The sequence below is a fragment of the Malaclemys terrapin genome, chromosome 2 (assembly GCF_027887155.1).
Source record: "Malaclemys terrapin pileata isolate rMalTer1 chromosome 2, rMalTer1.hap1, whole genome shotgun sequence".
Lineage (NCBI taxonomy): Eukaryota > Metazoa > Chordata > Testudines > Emydidae > Malaclemys > Malaclemys terrapin.
In genome coordinates, this window is record NC_071506.1 from 283,831,562 (window position 1) to 283,852,302 (window position 20,741).

Sequence of the window (20,741 nt, forward strand, 5' to 3'; positions counted from 1 at the left end):
AGCCACTGAGCGTCCTAGCATATGCCAAGGCCCCTCCACAGAATTCTCAAATTAGTCGGAGGAATATCTAGCTTGCCATCAGGGTCTGATCCTTTAGGCATGTTCTGAGCACACCTAACAGCTACTGGACCCCCCACAGCATAGCTTCACAGAGTCCAAAGCCCGAAGCGATCATTGTGATCATCTAGTCTGACCACCTGTATGACTCAGGCCAGAGAACTGCCTCAAAATAAGGCAGAGGGCTGGCTGCAGGCCTCCAGTAGGTAAGGGGGGCAGCACAGCAGCCGCACAAAAGACACATGGGGGCCCAGGGATCTATGGGGTGAGCATGAGAGAGGTACTGAGTGTGGCAGGAGTGAGAGAAATAATTTTGATGGCTACAGCATGGGCTACTTAAGTGCCTACCTTCCACTGACTGCAAGGAGAGATCTGGGCGCTCAGCACTTCCGAAATCAGCCCCTGCGGGTGTCTGACGTTGGCCACCTAAAGGTTGAGGCATCTAAAATTTGTCAGTTTGTCCTGACACTTCACCCCTCACCGTGCTTAAGAAGTTTCCAACGGCCTTGCGCCTGGACATGAAGTTTCCTACCTTGATAGCACTGATGGGGGTTTTTGGACCAGCCGGGTGTATCCTCTAGGCCCAATCACCTGCAACAGCAGGAGGAAGGAGAAGGGGGTTATTGCTGGAGCTAGGGCTTTGGAGTCATCGTCTGTATGACTGACTCCATTGTGGAAGGGGCAAGAGAACTGACTCGGCGCGGGGTCCTCTGTGTCATTTGAATTTCCCTCCCCATTGCTTCTCTTTAGCTGCACCTGGCGTGCCCAAGGCCGTAGCGCGCAGTGAAGTGCGGCATGATTGCCTTCCCGGCAGTGTTTCATCAGCACCGGCCTGGTATCATTCTCCATCCAGCCTTCTCTCCCCTCCCCACCCCAGCAGCTGATGAGAAGTGGCGAATATGGGAAATGGCTTGACACGGCAGCGGTAGTATGAGAGCGTGCGCTTCTCCTCCACATGCCTTATCCGGAAGGCTTTATGCAAGGCGAAGCTCCCAGTGCCATCACAAGCACACTCTCAACCTTACCAAGCTGGACAGCGTAACGCTACAATACGGCCCCCACCTTGCGATGGAGTGACTTGAGGCTCTGACTCAGTTAATGCCTGGCATTATTAGGCAAACCAAGCAAGCCCCACAGGCCAAATCCCACTGATGCCAACGAGAGCTTTTCCTGAGTAAGGACTTCAGGAAGTTACCCCCTTCTAAACAACATTTCCCCAGGATCCTCGCCAGCTGCGGGGAGCCCTCCACAGGTGGCATTAGGACGTTGTGTTGGAAATTCTGCAGGGGGAGCTGCTCTGTGTGAATCAGCAATCAACACCCCAGCAGGGTGTCAGACAGTACCATTCGGCTGGACATTAGCTGCTATTTGTTATTCTGTTTAACATGCTTCAGTCCGCCAGTAAGGGGCAGAAACCATATAACGTGACTTGACTGGGTTAGCACAGCCCGTGACTAATGGATAGCAACAAGACGCGGTGAACAGCTCCCTGCCAATCCATGCGGTAATGTTTTTTCAAATTGGGTGCAATTCAAGGTCAATGCACCACTACTTTGAGGACCTCAGTGCTACACAGACTTTGTGCTGGATCTATGGACGGGTGCGGGTTATCACCCATAATCCATTTGGCGAATATATACAAATATATTCACAGCTATCACGATCGATATGCAAATAGCACCAAGGGCTAAATTTACAACAATGGTTGTTTGCGATGAGTAATCAACACTTGCTGAGTGCTGAAATGGGCAGCCCCTTGGAAACAGGAGTCGCTCTTGGCCTATCAATGACCTATTTGATCTTTTCCATCTCTGAGCCAGGGACTACAATCCGGCGCACTCACACAACAGCAACAGGCAACCGCGTGGCTTAACTTTAAAAAAATGTTTTATTTCAAGATCTTTCTTTTTTTTGTTTTTAACTCGTATTTCAAAAAAAGTTGGGTAAAAGTACAAAAAAAGTCAGTTGAGTAACAGCAAAGGTTTAGAAATCACAGCCGTGGAACTAACCCAAGCAATATACAGACAGAGCACATACCAGACAACCCAATGGACACAATTCATCTGAAGAGCATTTTGATTCTTCTTTTGTATTATTTTTTCTCTGTACAAAATACACCAAAGCATGCCATGGAACCAGGGGGAAAAAATATAACAAACAGTTACTAGAAATGAGAGTTGTACAATAGGAAATGGAGTGTGCTCTCTCTCTCTCTCTCCTCCTCAGTTTCCTTCATGTCAAGTTGTTCTGCAGACAGTTCACACCGGACTCATCCTGTTCGCCCTTCCCATTATCATGCTTGGGCGACATGGAGTTCTGAATATTAAATGATTCCTCTTCTTTCATGCAGGATTTCAGAGAGTCCTGCAGTTTGTGGGGAGCATTGGGGTCATCCTAGAAAAGAAAGAGGGGAAAAAAGAAGGGAGAAGAGAGGTCACAGAGGGGGGTCTGATGGAGGCCAGAGTAGCTGGAGAAACCCTGCCCCTCTTTATTAGCAGAGCACTGAGAAAGCAGGGGGTGATCATACAGGAGTAACAGCACTGCAAGTTGGAGCAGAGGGGCTCCCTCGCTGTGAATTACCATAGAAGGCTCCCAGCCGGCCTGTCACCCACGCTCATCCCACCTGCCATCCTCTCGGACATGTAGTGCCACGAGACCCAGTGACTCAGCTTTGAAACAAACCCACAATGAATTAAATCTGCTCTCAGTGAATTACTGCATGGCTTTGCTCTCAGCACTGAAAGCCACTGAGCATATACAAAGGACCCTGCCTGCCTTAGGGGCCAGCTGCCGTCATGCATCCTGTCACAGCAATGGAGACTGCCCAAGCTGGGTTCAGTTTCGAGAAGGCAAGAGGCAGGGCTGGGGAATTGTGTCCTCCTCGACACACATCCTTCGGGGAGGGGAGGGGGGGGAAGGATTGAGATTGTTTTGTTTCCTCCTCATGTTGCTGATGTAGGTTGTGTAGGTCCCTATTGTTTACTAGGGTTTCCCAGACACTGCTTCCACGCTAAGATTTAGGATGCTAGAGCCCCTAATGAACAATCGTACTGAGCCCTTTCCACCTGCAGATGTCAAAGCACTTTATAAAGTCAGGGGAGGGACTAACAGTTAACATATCTGCCCCTGCACTAATTGGTACTGCTAGGTAAGCCACAGGAATTAAATCTCTTAACACCCTGATGAGACAGGTTGCCAGTATCATCATAGGCGCCGACTCCGTGGGTGTTCAGGGGCTGGAACACCCATGGGGAAAAATTGGTGGGAGCTAGGGTGACCAGACAGCAAGTGTGAAAAATCGGGACAGGGAGTGGGGGGTAATAGGAGCCTATATAAGAAAAAGACCCCAAAATCAGGACTGTCCCTATAAAATCGGGACATCTGGTCACCCTAGTGGGAGCTGAGCACCCACCTGCAGCTCCCCACCCCACCCCCATGCCCTAGCTCACCTTCGCCTCCTCCCCTGAGCACGCCGCGTGCCCGCTTTCCCCCCTCCCTCCCAACGCTTGCGCCATGAAACAGCTGTTTTGCGTGGCAAGTGCTGGGAGGGAGGGCAGAAGAGGGGAAACGCGGCACGCACGGGGAAGAGGCGGGGCCAGGGATTTGGGGAAGGGGTCCAATAGGGGCAGGGAGGGGGTGGAGTTGGGGCAGGGACTTTGGGGAAGGGGTTGGAATGGGGGCGGGGCCAGGGAGACACGAGCACCCACTGGCGCCGGGGAAACTTGGCGCCTATGAGTGTCATCACCGTAATCTTTTACAGAGGAGGACACTGAGCAGAGTCACTCAGCCAATCAGTGGCAGAACCAGGAATAGAAACTGGGAGTCCTGATTCCCAACCCCCTCATCGTACACCATCCTTCACCCCCGTCTTATATTGGAATTGGAAAAGGTCCAGAAAAGGGCAACGGAAATGATAAGGGGTATGGAATGACTTCTGTATGAGGAGAGATTAATACATCTGGGACTTTTCAGCTTGGAAAAGAGACGACTAAGGGGGGATATGACAGAGGTCTATAAAATCATGACTGCTGTGGAGAAAGTAAATAAGGAAGTGTTATTTACTCCTTCTCATAACACAGGAACTAGGGGCCACCAAATGAAATTAATAGGCAGCAGATTCAAAAGAAACAAAAAGAAGTATTTTTTCGCACAATGTAGTCAAGCTGTGGAACTCCTTGCCAGAGGACATTGTGAAAGCCAAGGCTATAACAGTGTTAAAAAAAATCTAGATAAGTTCATGGAGGATAGGTCATCAATGACTGTTAGCCAGGCTGGGCGGGGATGGTGTCCCTAGTCTCTGTTTGCCAGAAGCTGGGAATGGGTGACAGGGGATGGATCACTTGATGATTCCCTGTCCTGTTCATTCCCTCTGGGGCACCTGGCATTGGCCATTGTCGGCAGACAGGATACTGGGCTAGATGGACCTTTGGACTATGTTCTTCCAAAAAAAAAAAAAAATCACTGCTGACAAGTATGCCAATGCCATACCCTCATCGGAGCTGGCCGGGGTACTTCACAAGCCCCTTGGTCCTGGGAGAGCTTCTTCGGCAGGGCCCCAGCATTACGGATGGTGCAGGCAAGGCATCTGGCAGGCTGGGTGTCTGAGAGGGAGCTGCTGTTTTGGAGGGAGCATGAAGAGCTCCTGGGGATCTTTCTGGGGGCCCCAAACAGCAGAGCCTAACCCACTTGCTCAAGCCCCTTCAGATGTCCTTTGCACCTGCCACACCAGGAGGCCCTCTGGGCTGTACAATCTACATGATCATATGAATGTTAAAGGACTGCAAAGACAGATGTAGCTGGCATCCCCTGGGGCTGGCATAGCCTCCAGCAGCTCTGGGCTAGCTCACACCTCTGCCCATTGCATCTCACTCCTGACCAGCAGCCCTTCTGCTCTTCCACTTGTGGGTTCTTCCCCAGCTCTGCCGAGGCGCCTCACTCCTGCTGTGCCAGTCCTGCCTCCCACAGCCTTTCAGCCCTGCTCTGCCACACCACCTCCACTCCCATTTGCAACAGCCTCTGCTTTTCCGATCCCTGCTTCCCCTGGATACAGAGATTTTTAACGGCTGATCCTGCCGCACTGACCTGTTAACATGCTGCCTCTCTGCTGTGCTGCCCAACCATTGCACCATCAATTCCCTCAGGGATTTGGGGGGTTTGCCTGCACTCCATATAACAATAATTCTACAGACAATGAATCGAGCCCATTGATGGGAGGTTTGCTATTTGAGCATGGTCCCATGAGCCGCTCCAGAAATCAGGAGGAAACTGCATGTAGTAAGGCGTGAGCTGGTACCTTTGGATCTAAAGGCATTCTGGATTGCTCACTTGAACTAAAGGGAGAAAGCAACAGAGAGTCCTGTGGCACCTTTAAGACTAACAGATGTATTGGAGCATAAGCTTTCGTGGGTGAATGCCCACTTCGTCAGACGCATGTGACGGATGTGGGTATCCATCCACAAAAGCTCATGCTCCAATACATCTGTTAGTCTTAAAGGTGCCACAGGACTCTCTGTTGCTTTTTACAGATCCAGACTAACACGGCTACCCCTCTGATAAAAGGAGAAAGTCATTAGTAGCGACTAACATCACTTCCAGACCTCCAGCCACTAGAGCGCGAGATGAGTCCAGCGCTGTGAAAGGTCAATACCGTATTTGCAGCACTGCGCTCTACTGGATGGAATCAGTACTGCTATGCTGGGTGTCATAGGTGCTATACTTCTAGCAGGTAAAGGAGATTCTCTTTTGGCTCAACTCCTAGGAGCCTATGCTTTTGGAGGAGGAGGATCTGAGCTCTGTCCCCAGTGCTGCTGGGAAGTTCTGCAAGGCCATGACAGGCAGCATAATGAAGACCTAGTCAGTTGCAGGCTCCTTGCAGTATTTTAGTATCCAACATACTGCATACGAGAAAACAAATGCAACAAATAATGAATTCGTATCTATTAGCGGGCGCTATGCTGAGAAACTGGCTGCCTGCCAAGAGCCCAGAGAAGGGTTAGCTAATCATGTGACACACTAAAGTAGCACGTTCGACCAGCAGGCTAAATTAAATGCCGTCCCAATCATTGATGCTTTGCACATCGAGTAACTGTGTTTATGTAGCTGTGGAGCGAGAGATGCAAATTCTGAGACTCAAAGTGCTCCAACCTGATCAGATCTGTCCAGTGGTAGCTCCCCTGTCACAAAATACTCATCTTTAGGCCAGTTTCTCCTTACCAGTTTTCCCCCCATTTAACTGAGCGTGGTGAAGGTAGTAGGTTAATATCCCTGGAGTCTGAGCTTCCCTCTGTGTGCACAGGACAGGTACAGCCTGGACAGCTTCAGTGGAAGATTCATACATGTTAAGGCCGAGGGGACCACTGTGATCTTCTGGTCTGTCCTCCGATTTAACACAAGCCACAGACTCTCACCCAGCGAGCCCCCTAACTTCTCACACACCTCACTCTGCCAATCTGCCTGCCTTTGCCCCACTCTGGGGATGGGAGGACAGTTCATTCTCCAGGGCCAGTTCAAACCTATAGTCAGCTGTGGTGGTGGAGTCTGAGATGGGGAAACCCAGACACCCCCTAGCCTGCTTCCCACAGACCGCTAGCCTGGATTCAAAGCCAGGCCCTAGAAGGGGAAGGTGCCACCCTCTGGAACCAATCCTTGAAGCCATCTAGTCTGCCATTGCTGCAAGGTTTTGTTTGTGTTGGTGAGAAGGGAAAGAAAGCAAACGAAGCAGCTCAAAGCCAGAGCACGGGGTTTGGAGAAGACACCTGGAAGGTGCTGGAACAGGTCTGATCCTTGCGCTCCTTCCTCTCCGCTGAGCCAAACTCCCATTACACAGGAGCAAGCCCATGGGATGTAACAGTGACCAGGAAGGATGCTGATCTGCAGAGCAGTCAGGAGAAGGGGCCATCTCCTGTGCACAGCTCCTTACCCAGCCAACTTAGGCAGCTGCTAGACCTGGGAAGCAATGGGTCAGACCAGGAGAGGAGGGGAAGACAGAGGACTTGATTATACTGATGGTTGATGGTCTTCCAGCCTCATAGATCCAGATGCCAAATGGCCCATATATTAGTGCTGCTGAGTTTCTCTCGTATTTCTCAAGATGTGGCCAAAGTCTTCCACCCTGGAGGGGGGAAATGAATGGCTCCTTCATTTCTCTAGTGGAGCCCTCAGGATCTCTCCTCCCGGCCCCCCGCAAGCCATTCAGCTCAGCGGGTTAGTGCACAGTCCTAAGGACAGGGAGATTAATGGCTACGAACCAAGGAAGGCCAGTTGTGGTGAGAGGAGCGAGAGATAAGGAGAGTTGGGTTCTTGTCCCAACCCTGATACTGGCCTCCTGGCATGACCTTGGGCAAGTCACTTGGCTTCTCTCTGTTTCTGATTTTCGCCCTCTGAAACATAAGGCAATATTATTCCAACTGTGGGGAAGTGTTTTTGAGCTCTGTCTAGAGGATAAGTGCAAACCCCCATGGCCTGAAATCTAGCAGTGCTGTTCCAATATCAACCAGAGGGGACACTGCACTCTCTAGCCTCAAATAGCTGTACTGCACAGTGTTACTGTGTGCTGTGAATCAAGTGCCGGGATCCACTCCAGAGAGGGCTGCGTTTCAGTGGTGGGTGAAGTGATCCATGTATATCCATCCCCTTCTTCTCAGGGGTGCTGTGGGAGTGGGTGCCAAGCACTTTGAGATCCCCAATGAAGGGAGCTATAGAAGAGTGAGCATCATTCTCTGTCCTACCCAAAGGTCAGGATCGTTAGAAGAGCTAGATTAATCCAGAGGTTTTGGCTTGCGACTCAGTGCTCACTTTCAGGTGCGAGTCAGGGGATGGGAAGAGGAGACCAAGAGGTGACAGGTTAGTTTTAGCCCCCAGTGGTGGCATTCGCCGCACTCAGGTCCTAACCTTACAACCCCTTCCTACCGAGAGGCAAAGGGGAAGCTCTGGGTGAGCAGCTGACCTGTACTTGCCCTTAGCTGGGCATGCTCTACAGTTTGCTTCTTTGGCTCTCTTTTTTGACCGGGAGTAAGGAGCTCGGCGGTGCCCCTGGTCAGGCACAGACAGGAAGCCCAGCCTGTGGAAGATTGAGCAGGGTGCAAACCCACTGGGCCCAGGTGGACAGGCCAAGAGTGGCCTCCTGAGGTAAGACCCCTTTGCTGGGAAACTGGAGGGGGGCATGCAGGAGCTCTCAGGCACCCTACCCTTGGCTGTGTCCCATCTGGCTGCCTCCTGCTCCCATGCTGCTGTGTCAGCACCACTCACTCCTCAAGGCACCCTGCTTGCTCTGAGGGGGCAGAGCGGGCACAGGGACGTGGAGAGGTGAGCTGGGGGCACCGGGGAAATGGGAGAGAGAAGGAGGGAGCCGGAGGGAGGGCAGAGAAAGGGCAGCGGGGAAAAATGCTCCCTGGATTTCAGGGATCAGTGACCCACATCATCCCAGATATGGCGGGGCAGGACCCTGCAATGTCCCATGCATGGTGACACAATGGGTCCCTCAAAATCTTACACTCAGAGGGTCCCACAATGCCCCACATACAGAGCGTCCCACAATGCCCTGTGGTTGGGGGCACAGTACCCACAATGCTCCACATTGGGGATGCTGGGTCCCACAGCATCTCCTGTGTCATGGGTCAGCTCAGCCTCTATTTCAGGGATTTGTGTTGCCCATTTGAGGGCTTGAGACCCCTATATCCATGTACAACACCCAGGGCTCAGAGTCCCCCCCCCCCCCCATGTCCATGCCTTGGGGACTTTGTCCCTTTCTCAGGGTCCACCCCCCCACGGCACCGCCAGTGAGGTCCCGAGACATGGGATAGGGGTTTGCACCAGATAGGGCCTCAGAACCTCACAGGCCCCATGGCGCTTTGCTGGAGAGAGTGACACACACAGACACACACACAGACAAGCCACGCTGCCCTGCCATCCAGGCCAGCACAGCACTCCCACGTGAGCATGGACACGACAGAGGGAGGGCAGGGGAAGAAGCCGAAATGAGCGACGGGGGGAGACGCTGACTAGACTGGCTGGCAGCAGCTACGGCACTGACGGAGGCTGCTTCAGAGTGCGAGGCGCAGGCTGAGCAGGGGGTCCCACTCCAGCAGGGCGAGCTCCCAGAACCTGCAAGGCTCAGGGGCCTCGCTCGGTGTCAGAGAACAGGGGTGGGGAAATGGGGATTTCTCCCCAACTCCCTCCATAGCTGTTCTGGGTTTGCCCCGAGAGAGGGGCTGCTCTGGGCACCGCCAGTGAGAAGGCGGGAGGGAGAGCCGGACGTTCCACCCAGCGGCTTCACTCGGGCTTACGGCTGCCACCTCTGAGGTACGAAGTACTGGGAGGTCTGGGATGGTCCCGAGCCCACAACACTGGCTGGCTGGCAGTGGGTGCTGAGCACCCTTCCACACTGCCCAGGACAGTCCTGGGAAAACCTCGGCCAGTGGCAGCCCCACTCAGACCCGTGTCTGTGTCAGGATCCCCAGAGTGAGTCCATGGCCCCGGCCTGCGGACATCCCCCCTGGAGCCAGTAACCATCCACGGCAAACCCTTTCTGTGCCCCCCAGCAGGGCCCTGAACTCTGCATTCCCTCCCCATGGCCCCTCCATGGGTGCTGGCTCCCTCCTAGGCGTGTGAACCTTGGACATCTTCAGCCCCTGCACTCCCTCTTCTCAGACCTGAAACTGCTCCTGGCTCCCACCCTGTCCTGCCCGGGCTCCCTATGCCACCCCAGCTCCTGGCCGGGATCCTGCTGTATCACAAGCGAGCAGGATGCCCGGCACTGCAACACTCGTGGGTGGGGTTACAGTCCATGACATGTTGCCACGTCCTGCTGGGCAGCCTGTCACAGGGGCCGGGGAGTCACCTACACCTCTGCTCCCCTCTGCACTGCTCCCAGGGGCCGGCCTGGGCAGATGGGCCAGGGGTTTCACCACAGCCCCATCCAGTGCCAGCCTATTGGCACCACTAGCCGCAGTGCCCCCGCTCTCTGTGCCGGGACTCTTCATGCGCGCGCTGAAGCAGCCCCTGGCCAGCACAGGCTGTGGGGAGGGGGAGGCGTGCAGAAGGGGGAGACATGAAGAAGACAAGTTACCTGACAGATAATGTTATCATAGTAAGCCAATGCACGGGCATGAGGGGAGAAGTTACATGGGGTGTCGCAAAGTTTCCTTACATTTGGATGGGAGCCCTCGGCAATCGTGGACAGGGAAAAGTTATCGTTGTGGAGCTCGGATGGCGTTCGGTACCTGCCAGCGGGGAGAGGAGACACAAATGGCAAGAGGTCAGCAGCCTGGTGAGCAGTCATAGAGTCAATTGCTTGACCACACTTCGGTTAGGAAATATACCCAAGAGACCAAACAACACACTGATTAGTATGGTACAGGGAAAAGGTTCTACGCGATATGGGCCCCAGAAGAGCCGTCCCATGCAGCGATGTTCCATTCATCCTATGCAGAAGGCAGGCTGCCCAAGGCCATGCCCTGAAACCAGCCTTTCATACCCCACTTGTTTACCAGAAAAAGGTACCGCATCCATCATTCACCTTTCACCATGTTTGTGCTGGTGAGCCTGGCAAGCCCCATGTATTCCAGATGGGGATGTACCCTTGACTTTGTGTCATAGAATCATAGAATATCAGGGTTGGAAGGGACCTCAGGAGGTATCTAGTCCAACCCCCTGCTCAAAGCAGGACCAATTCCCAACTAAATCATCCCAGCCAGGGCTTTGTCAAGTCCGACCTTAAAAACCTCTAAGGAAGGAGATTCCACCTTAGGTAACCCATTCCAGTGCTTCACCACCCTCCTAGTGAAACAGTTTTTCCTAATATTCAATATCCTAATGTCGCGTATGTACGCGTATGCACGCGAGTGCAGCGATGCGTTCAAATTCATGTAGGATGGGGGGTGAGCATATGGACGTGCAGGCTGGCTTGGGAGTGTGTACACACCAGTGTGCCAGGCGAATGAATGTGTGCAAATGGGACTAGAGGTGAGGGTGCGGATGAGTGTGTGTCTGTGTGTATAAATGTGTGAGAGTGTGCATGTATTTGTGCACATACCAGTGTGGCTGTGCGTACAGGCCAGTATGTGACTGTGGCGAAGGTCCACATGGGCAGCACGTGGGGACTCCAGGAGATGGCGCTAGCCTGGCCCCATCTCCAGCTGTCCCACTCCCTGCTGTTAGGGAGGTGTCCCTGGCAAGAGTGCATGAAGCGAAGGCGCTGAGGATGAGTTGGGTGGAGGGCCAGGGCAGGACGGGGTGGGAGCTGGGTGCTGGAGGGGAGGGTCGGTTGGCTCCGGCTTTGCATGTGCTCCTTGCTGTGTCTTGACTGAGCTCGTGGGGCCTGTTGGCTAATAGCCACTGGCTAGCACGTATGTATGTATTATCCAAATAATACTTCCCACAATATCTATATCCCAAGCATTTAAATATACATATTGTACTTATGGAGGCCCACTTGGCCTGCCCCGGGTCATAATCCTGAACACTGATGCTAAATATCCCATAACTCTTTGCATTGGCTGAATTAGGCCTTGGCTTGACTAGATAGGCAAACTGTCAGTATCAGGACAGCTGATTATGTCTTCAGAACAGGAAACACCCACACAGACCTTGGTGGTGCTGCCTGCCTTCTCCCTCAGAACAGCGGGCGGTGGGCAAAAGGAGGAAGCCGAAAAGGCTGAGCTCGGCCTAGAAAGGCCTGGGTGGGAGGGGTCGCTGTGTGCGGAGCAGACGGGGGCAGAAAGCCAGAGCTGAGTGTGACCCTTCGTGTTGTGTCCATGCGGCTTGTTTTGAATAGTTTCGGGGGGGTGGGAGGGAGGGGCGCTGTTAGCCCTGAGAAAAACTGCCTGGAGATCTTTAGGGGAAACAGAGGCAGGCTGCTGCAAAACCGCCTCTGGCCACAAGGGGGGCATAACTCAACAGGCAGCTGCCCTGATATAAGCATATGCCCCCCCTACACACACACACACACACTGCACACTTTTCCATGGACACTGATGCACACCCTCTCCACAGCTGCTATGCCACCCTGCACTAGTGTGCACACACCCCTCTCTCCTGCATGCCTCTCCACACACGTTCACACAGGTCGGGTGAAGCGGCTCTGGTGATGCTGCTGGACTGACGGTCAGCACCCTTCCCCCTGCCCCCCCGGTGACCTGAGGCCCAGAGGCTGGTGACTGGTGGAATCTGTCCCTCCGGGTTTTCCCCAGAGGCTCCTGGCCCTGGGAACGGACAAAACACCATCTGCTGCTGCCAGGCTAAGAAGCCCCATGCAGAGCAGCAGCTGCTGAGGGCTTTGCAAAGCTCTTTCCCTCACCTCCCCGGAGGAGGGGCGGAAGGGACGCTCGCTTTGTGGCTGTGCATTCAGGCAGGGCCCGGGGCCTGGCTCGTTTGCATTTGTGCCGGCGAATGGGAGAAAAATGCCGCACGCACGTGCTGACACTCAGGCTGGCCCCATGACCCCCAGTCATTCAGTGGGAGCGTCCAAGGCAGTTCCCAGGCTGTACAGAGGGGCAACCGCTAGGCACCGATCCCGGCAGCTGGGCTTCCTTAGAGCTTGGATTTAGATCTGAAAGGAGCCGCTCCAATTTACAGAGCCTCTTTCATCCCAATGAGAATCCCAAGCCCTGAATGGGCACCAGTCAGCCAGCCAGCTCCCTGCAGTGGGGAGAGGGGATACCGTTCCCCAAGACACCAGGGTCACCCCCACTATGCCACGTCCACTCTGCATCAGGGCCTCATCCGAAAGGGCTGCAGAGGGTGGGTGCATCTAAGCATGGAGTCGAGTGCAGGCTGGCAAGTGTGCGTGAGCTCGCACCATACTGCGACTTTGTGGATGGCTTCAGAAACCCAGGGGCCTGCCCATCTCTGCTCCTTAATAACCCTGGGTCCCATTGTACAGAGGCTGGGGTAAGGGCCCAAGTGTCCTGGCCAAATTCAAATGGAAGAAATGTAAATCCCGCTCCTCTTAATCTCCTCTTGTGTTGCAAGCTGAGAGGTTTGCTCACAACACGGGGAGCTACGAAATCGTGAGGATTAAACCTTGCTCTGAAAATGACCCTCTTCATAGCATTAAGGTAAATCATGTCCCTCGATGCCTCAGTTTCCCCATCTGTAAAATGGGAATAATCTTTAACGACCTCAGTGATGGGGGTTACAAAAATGGTTACTCCCTGGGAAGTGCTCTGAAGGTGTAAAGAGTGCTAATGAACCACCAAGGATTGTGATTCACTGGATGGAGAACTCTTCACTGCCTGCGCTACACTGTTGTGTCATGTTGCTGTGCGCTGTTAACAGCTACCAGGCGTCACTCCAGAGCGGGCTGCATTTCTGAGAGGGCTGAAGCAATTAACATGTCCTGTGTACTGCAGAGTTTGCTGAGCTCTTCGGGACACAGAGCTATCGATGTCTAGCCTGGGGGAATGCGAGAGAAGAGTCTGCATGATCCGGCAGGGTGCACCCACCCTGGAGGGAGGGGACTTAATGAACAGGCAGCAGGGGCTGTGGGGCACCAGCTGGAGCAATGGAATGAAATTAAGAAAGGGGAAAAATGAGGCCGTGTGTTAGGAGAGAGGCGTGGCTAGCGAGACTGGGCTGTGGAATCGGCTCCAGGGAGAGAAAGGTGAGCGCCCCATCGCTTGGGACATTCAAACCAGGCAGTGCAAAGCACTTCCTAATAATGACACTAGGCACTTTACAAATATTAATTAACCACTTGTTAGGGAGCCCTCCTGCCTGGCCCCGGGGAATGGGAATCTAGCTGAGCTCGTCCAGTCCATCGCAGGCGGTGCGGATACCATGAGCCTTTGCACTCCAGCACTGCGCTGCTTGGGGGTATAATCAGAGGTCGACAAAGCCAACAGATGGATGCTCACGGGATGAGGGTGACTCCAGCAGCTGGCGCACTTTGTTCCTCTCCAGTCTCTTCAGGGCAGAGCGTAACATGCGCCTACAGTCTGGGCACGCAAAGGCAAAGCTCAGTTGGGTCTCTCTTGAGGAGTCGGGATGGTTTCGGGAAGGCTGTCTTCTTGCGCTCCAGAACTCACTGGGGCTGGGGAAGTGGTGAGGCTGCCCCATCCCTTTACCCTGATAACACAAGCTGAGAGCCGCCCCTACGAGATTCATGGCTTGGCACACAGCCCTCTGCCCAAGTGACAAGCAGCAAGCGGCAGTGTGGGCTACAGGTCTGAGCCCAACAACCGGAGTCAAGAACTCCTGGGTTCTAAGCCCAGCGACGACACGAACCGCTGCAGAAGTGTCTTTGCTGCCTTGTGCCTCCGTTTCCCCATCTTTAACATTGGGAATCAGAGATCTTAAGGTTGGAAGGGCTCATCTTGTCTCATCTCCTGCATAATTTAGACGAGAGAAGTTCAATAATCTCCAACTCCCATGGGGGCCATGAAATTAATTAGTTAATGTTTATAAAGAATGTTAAATTATTAAAAATGCTGCAGGGTAACAGTGATGAATGACATTTCTAGAAAGCCTTGCAGCCCAAGACTCCAAAGTACCCACTCACTGAAATGCAGCCAACTCTGGGGTGGTTGGCATCAGTTGATGAACAGCACACAGCAACACTACCCAATGGCCTGGCACAAGACGTGAAGAATACCTTCTCCACTTAACACTGCCAGAGGATTTAGAGAGGCAGAATCTAACTATCCAGAATGGACTCTGACTAGGACACGGGGGGGTTATACCCCAACGCATAGCCGCAAATTGTCAGCACCTGTTTCATGGCTCATTCAAAAGATGGCACTCCCCGCAGCACAGCGCCCCCTAGCACCAGACAGGGGCATTGCTTCAGTACTAACAGCGGTAAGTGCACCACCTACTGACTCACCGACACCACTGGGGTTTCTCTGGGAGGTTTTCTACCCAGACTCTGCTTGTTGGCAGAGATCTCAGCCTGCTGAGATGGTAACAAGCCAGAGGGAGTCAGAGACACCCCACGACCCCTTAGGATGACCAGACAGCAACTGTGAAAAAATGGGATGGTGGTGGGGGGGTAATAGGCACCTATTTAAGAAAAAGTCCCCAAAAATGGGACTGTCCCTTTAAAACGGGACATCTGGTCACCCTACGACCCCTCCTGCCTGATCCCAATGCCCTCCCTGCAGAGGCTGTTCACACTGAGGGGGAAGAGCCTGCTCCTGTGGCTCGCTCGCCGCTACGCACGTCTGGGATTTCACCCGGGAAATTTACTAGCTGACTAGAACAACAGCGACGGACGAAACTGTTCCAGTTCCCCGGCCAGGCAGCCCTCTGCCCAGCGTGCCGGCTCCCCACATAACTCACGGGCTCTGGCAGGGATTCCGCGGGTCTCTGGAGTGTGACGCTGTGCCGGGCGGGAGCACAATGCTGCGTCTCACGGGGCTGTCCCATTACTCAGCACCATGACCAACCCAGCCACTTCCTCCTGCGCCGTGGGGAATTCTTTGGTGCGTGGATGAATGCATGTTGCATGGGGAAACCGTGCAAGGGCCTACAGCTGGGACTGGGGTTCTGGGGAGTTCCCTACATCCTGCTGTCCTACACCATTCCCAACAGACTCCTGCTGGGACTGGGGCGCTCCCTACACCCTGCTGTGTGACACCATTGTGATGTTGCACTCCACAGGTTTATGGAAATATGCTGATGAGTGTGAATATGATGTAACTGGAATATGCTTTATGCAGAAAGGTCTCTTGTAAGGTATCATTACAAAGTTTATAATCTACTGAGTGTGTCCAACCTATTTGTGTGAATGGATCATTCTTGTATCTGGAGCTAGAAATATAAATAAATAAATTAATGGAGATATCCTATCTCCTAGAACTGGAAGGGACCTTGAAAAGGTCATTGAGTCCAGCCCCCTGCCTTCACTAGCAGGACCAAGTACTGATTTTGTCCCAGATCCCTAAGTGACCTCCTCAAGGATTGAACTCACAACCCTGGGTTTAGCAGACTAATGCTCAAACCACTGAGCTATCCCTCCCCCTCAGAAAAATATAACTCTAAAGTCCTATTGTAATTATGCAAAGTGTGGGCCATTAATGGTGGCTTGGAATCTGTTCCCTGTACCCTCAGCTCCTAGGCAGCCTGGTCCTTCTCCCTCCAAAGCTGGAGAGAGACTGCCTCAGCTCTTGGCTCACAGCCCTTTTATAGGGCCAGCTGGGCCCTAATTGAGCTGGCCACAGCTGTGGCTGCTACTCCAATCTGCCTAGCTTGGCTGTTTTAACCCCTGTTCTCCAGGAGGGGGGCAGCCCTGGAGGTTGGCAGGCAGTCACTCCCCTTGGATAGCAGGTAGGTGCCCTTCCATCCCATGGGCTGGCTGGCATGTGCTCAGGTAACCTCCCACTCCCATGGGTTAGACAAGTGGATGCTCCTCTCCAGGTTAGCTGCATGTGCCCTCCCAACCAGCATATTCCCTGTAAGCTAGCAGACAGGTCAGCTCCTGTGGGGCCCCAGGTGGGCACGGTACAAGCTGATTAACACATGGACCCTCTCCTGTGAGCTGCCAGCTGGGTTCCTTTCCACTACCTCCCGCATCCTGCCAGCCCCTTCCCCGTGGACTCTCTCCCTGCCCTCCCCACCAGGCCCCTGCCCGCTCCCCAGGCCGCTCACTTGGTCTTGCGCAGCTTATTGTTCTCAGTCTTGAGCAGGTAGAGCTTCTTGGCGAAGAAGACGGTCATCATGAAGAGCAGCAGGACCACGAGTGCCGCCGAGCCCACGGCCACACACATCACCTGGAAGTCGGTGATGATGGACTCGCAGCGAATTCCCTTGTGCCAGATGTAATCCTGGGTGTTGCACCTGCAACGGGACCCGTCCCACCAGTTAGGGGCCAGCTCAGCAAACGCCACCCAGCAACAGAGCCAGCAGGACATGCCGAGAGCTGGCTCAGCCTAGCGGGGGTGGGTAGGAAAGGGGTTTGCAGGATAAGAGAGGGGAAGTTAAAGCCAATACCGCAGGGGGGCTGCCTAGGCACGAGGTCACTGAGCAGGAGGGGAGAGTCCATCAGCCCACAGCACCCAGGGGGATGGAGACAAGCAGCTGAAGGATTTACAGGCCAGACGACGTGTCTGGCTGGGCTAAGCACAGAGATTACAAGAGGCTGAAGGCTGTGAACACCGAGGAGGGCGAGGGATTCTTCAGGGTGCTCTGCGGGGGCCTCCCCAGGAGGAAATAGGATTACACCAAGAAAAGGGGAACCCAGGCTGAGTAACAGGAAATGGCTCCTAGCGGTGGGGCGGATGCCTGCAAAAGTGTTGCCTAGGGCAGGGGAGACGCCTTTACGTAGCCCCTAAGCCCTGCTCCGAGGTGATGCATGGAGTCATGTGCGCCCCCCCTCCCCGATTTAACTGCTTGGCTTGTAACATCTGCTGAAGCCACTGCCCTCACTCTGCTCTTACTTATGCCCCCTACACACACACAATCCATAGGTACAGGGTGTCTCTGGGCCAGTTTGCTCCAACCCAGGTGCCTAAAGTCAGGTTTATCCCGCCACAGTTCGGTCCCTGAAGGAAAGCTGATCACTGGAGTCAATGGAGGCTCTGGCCGCCAAACCCATGTGCCTGGGTCTGGATGAAAATGCCTCACTTGACCAACATCCAAGTCTGAGAACTGTTGGCCAAAGTCTCCTGGGGTGGGAGAATTTCCTTGTGAGTCGCTGATGTGCCGCACCTCCAGACAACTAATAAACACAACGATCAATGCAATAAACCTCAGCGTTCAGCTCGACGGCCTAGCAGGTTTCAAGCCCAATGGATCCCAGACAACATTGCAGGGTCAACCCATACACAGCCGGGGGGCTACAAGCAAGGGATTTGGAAAATGAGGCCACAAGGTACTGGGAGGCTGTTCTAGATGGCCTGAGCTGCAAAGGAGAAGGCTCGGGAATGGTACGAGCTGGTACTAGATGGACAGAGGGGGCCGGGGGTAGCAGAGAGGGGCCGTCAATGAAATCAGCTGGAGCAAGTCCTTGGAAGGATGTAGAATCAAGGAGGGCAAGGTGGAGCCAGGCGCTGGAATAAACAGGAGGCCAACGCGGAGGAGTTTAGTGATAATAAATAAAACTGTACCCTCCTCTAGCACCCTGCGAGGATCTCACAGCACCTTACAAACCTGCAGGAGCTGAGCTCGCAGCCTCAACCCCCGTGAGATTGTGGCACCCTCACTGCACACAGAGGAAACGAGGCACAGAGAAGTTGCATGGCTTGCCCCGGGACACACAGCGAGCCTGTGCCAGAGCCTGGCAGAGAACTCAGACAGTCCTACCTCCCCTGGAGAGGGGCCGGGGCAGTGCTCTTATGTACGTGCTTGCTGCACACGCCGGGGCCCAACGAGCTGGGAAAGCTGTGAGGAGCGGGGGCAAAAGGGAAGTCTGGGGCAAGAGAGCGAGCACAACCTTGGAGAATGGACTGCAGGGGGTGCACCTGCACCAGCCAAAAGAGATGCTCTAGGGCTGGGGCTGAGGGGCTCAGAGTGCGGGAGGGGGCTCCAGGCTGGTCAGGGAGTTGGGGTGCAGGTTGGGTGGGGCTGGGGATGAGAGGTATGGGGTGCAGGAGGATCCTCCAGGCTGGGAGGGGGATCAGGGCTGGGGCAGGGGGTTGGGGCATGGCAGGAGGTCAGGGGTGCAGGCTCCAGGCGGCGCTTACCTCAAGCAGGTCCTGGAAACAGCAGCATGTCCCCCCTCTGGCTCCTACGCGGAGGCGCGGCCAGACGGCTCTGCACAGAGCCACGGCACGCATGGAGTGGGGCAAGTCTCTGACCCAGCTAGGACCTTGAGGGCCGGATTAGAAGGTCTGTCGGGCCGGACGCAGCCCGTAGTTTGCCCACCCCTGCTCTAGGGGCCCCAGTAGGTCTCTTCCATCTCTAGCTTCTCCCCTCAGATCCAGTGGCCCAGCAGAAGAGATGTAGGTTCAGATAGGGGAGAACTGAGGTGTGAACCTTAATGAGGCGTCGGCCGAGCAGGCAGGAGGATGGGTTGTCTGAGCGTTTCTGGTGCTGTACTAGCAGGAGGCTGTACTGGGCTGTCACAGGGGCAGTTTGCTCCATGCTCACCAGCTCTGTGCCCAACGTCTCCAGTGATCTCAAGCCCTGGCTGGCCCAAGCCCTTGGCTGCCTCATAGGTTACCTTTGAGAAAGCCAGTCAGTCGCTAGAGCCGGTCAGGTCTCCTTGGGGCATGGGGAAGGCAGCATCCAGGGACAACACGAACTCTCCCCATCTAAGGTGCACCCTCCAGAATCCCGGCAGCGATGGGTGGGAATTTCTGCCCTGATTCCTTTGGGCACAAGGCCCCAAACCTATTCTGGACAAAGGGGAAAAGCAGCCCCGCTGACTGGTGAACGAGAAATGTCTAACAGCACAGGAACGTCATGCCGCCCAGGGGCTGTGGTGAGGGGCTCAGCCAGGACACCCGACTGCTCGCATGTAAAATTAAAAAGGTCACAAAGGAATTTTTAAACTAAGGGCTGGGAAAAGCCAACAGGTGCCTAGGAGCACACGGTTCGGACACAGACATCCCTTGGGGAGGATCTATTAATGGGGATTCCCTGTATCCTAGTAAAGAGAAGAGGACGGAAGTTGATAAAGTGCAGGTAGCAACTGAAGAGAAACAGTCGACGAAAGAGAGTCCTATTCAATTACATCACAGGAAGGCAGCCCACAAAATATTGATACACTTCATAAGTGCTTGTAGAAGACTAAATACTAAAATGGGCGAACTAGAGTGCCTGGCGTTAAATGAGGTTATTGATATAACAGGCATCACAGAAACTTGGTGGAATGATAATCAATGGGACATGGTAACACCAGGGTACACAATCTATAGGAACTATGGCACTATGTGTTAAAGAAAGAATAGAGTAAAATATAGTAAAAATCTTAACTGAATGAAACTGTACCATAGAATCTCTCTGAAAAGAAATTCCATGTTTGAATAATAAGAATATAGCAGTAGGAATATACCACCGACCACCTGACTAGGATGGTGATGGTGATGAGGAAATGCTCAGGGAGGTCAGAGAGGCTACAAAAACAGAAATCTGAATAATAATGGGGGGTTTCAACTGCACCCGTGTTGACTGGGTACATGTCACCTCAGGACAGGATGCAGAGATAAAATTTCTAGACACCGTTAATGACTGCTTCTTGGAGCTAGTCCTGGAACCCACAAGGGGAGAGCCAATTCTTGATTTAATCCTAAGTGGCGCATAGGATCTGATCCAAGGGGTGATGATAACTGAACCACTCAGTAACAGTGACCATAATGTAATTAAATGTAACATCCTTATACGTTAAATCATCCTTAATTAAATTTCCCCTTATTTGGGGAAAATACCAAAGAAACCCGCCACAGTAGCATTTAACTTCAAAAAGGGGAACTGCACAAAAATGAGGACGCTAGTTAAATGAAAATTAAAAGGAACAGTCACAAGAGTGAAATGCCTGCAAGCGGCATGGAAATGTTTTAAAAACACCATAATAGAGGCTCAAACGAAATGTGTACCAAAATTAAAAAAAAATAGGAGGACCAAAAACATGCCACCATGGCTAAGCAACAGAGAAAAAGAGGTGACTAGAGACAAAAAGACATCCTTTAAAAATTGGATGTCAAATCCTAGTGAGAAAGAGCACAAACTCTGGCAAGTCAAGTGTAAAAGAACAATTTGGCAGGGCAAAAAAAAAAATTTGAAGAGCAACTAGCAAAAGACACAAAAAC

The 20,741-nt window shown here is 53.3% G+C and overlaps 1 protein-coding gene across 1 annotated transcript in view; it reads right to left on the reverse strand.

The window, feature by feature from the left end:
- Positions 1–1,926: 1,926 nt before the first annotated feature.
- Positions 1,927–20,741, reverse strand: part of CSPG5 (chondroitin sulfate proteoglycan 5) — a 35,633-nt gene continuing 16,818 nt past the window's right edge. The window contains exons 3-5 of the mRNA XM_054018385.1: positions 16,642–16,830; positions 10,205–10,277; positions 1,927–2,451 (exon numbers count right to left, since the gene is read on the reverse strand). Coding sequence (XP_053874360.1) covers positions 2,290–2,451; positions 10,205–10,277; positions 16,642–16,830 — 424 coding nt within the window. The 3' untranslated portion in view covers positions 1,927–2,289. The remainder of the gene's footprint in view (positions 2,452–10,204; positions 10,278–16,641; positions 16,831–20,741) is intronic.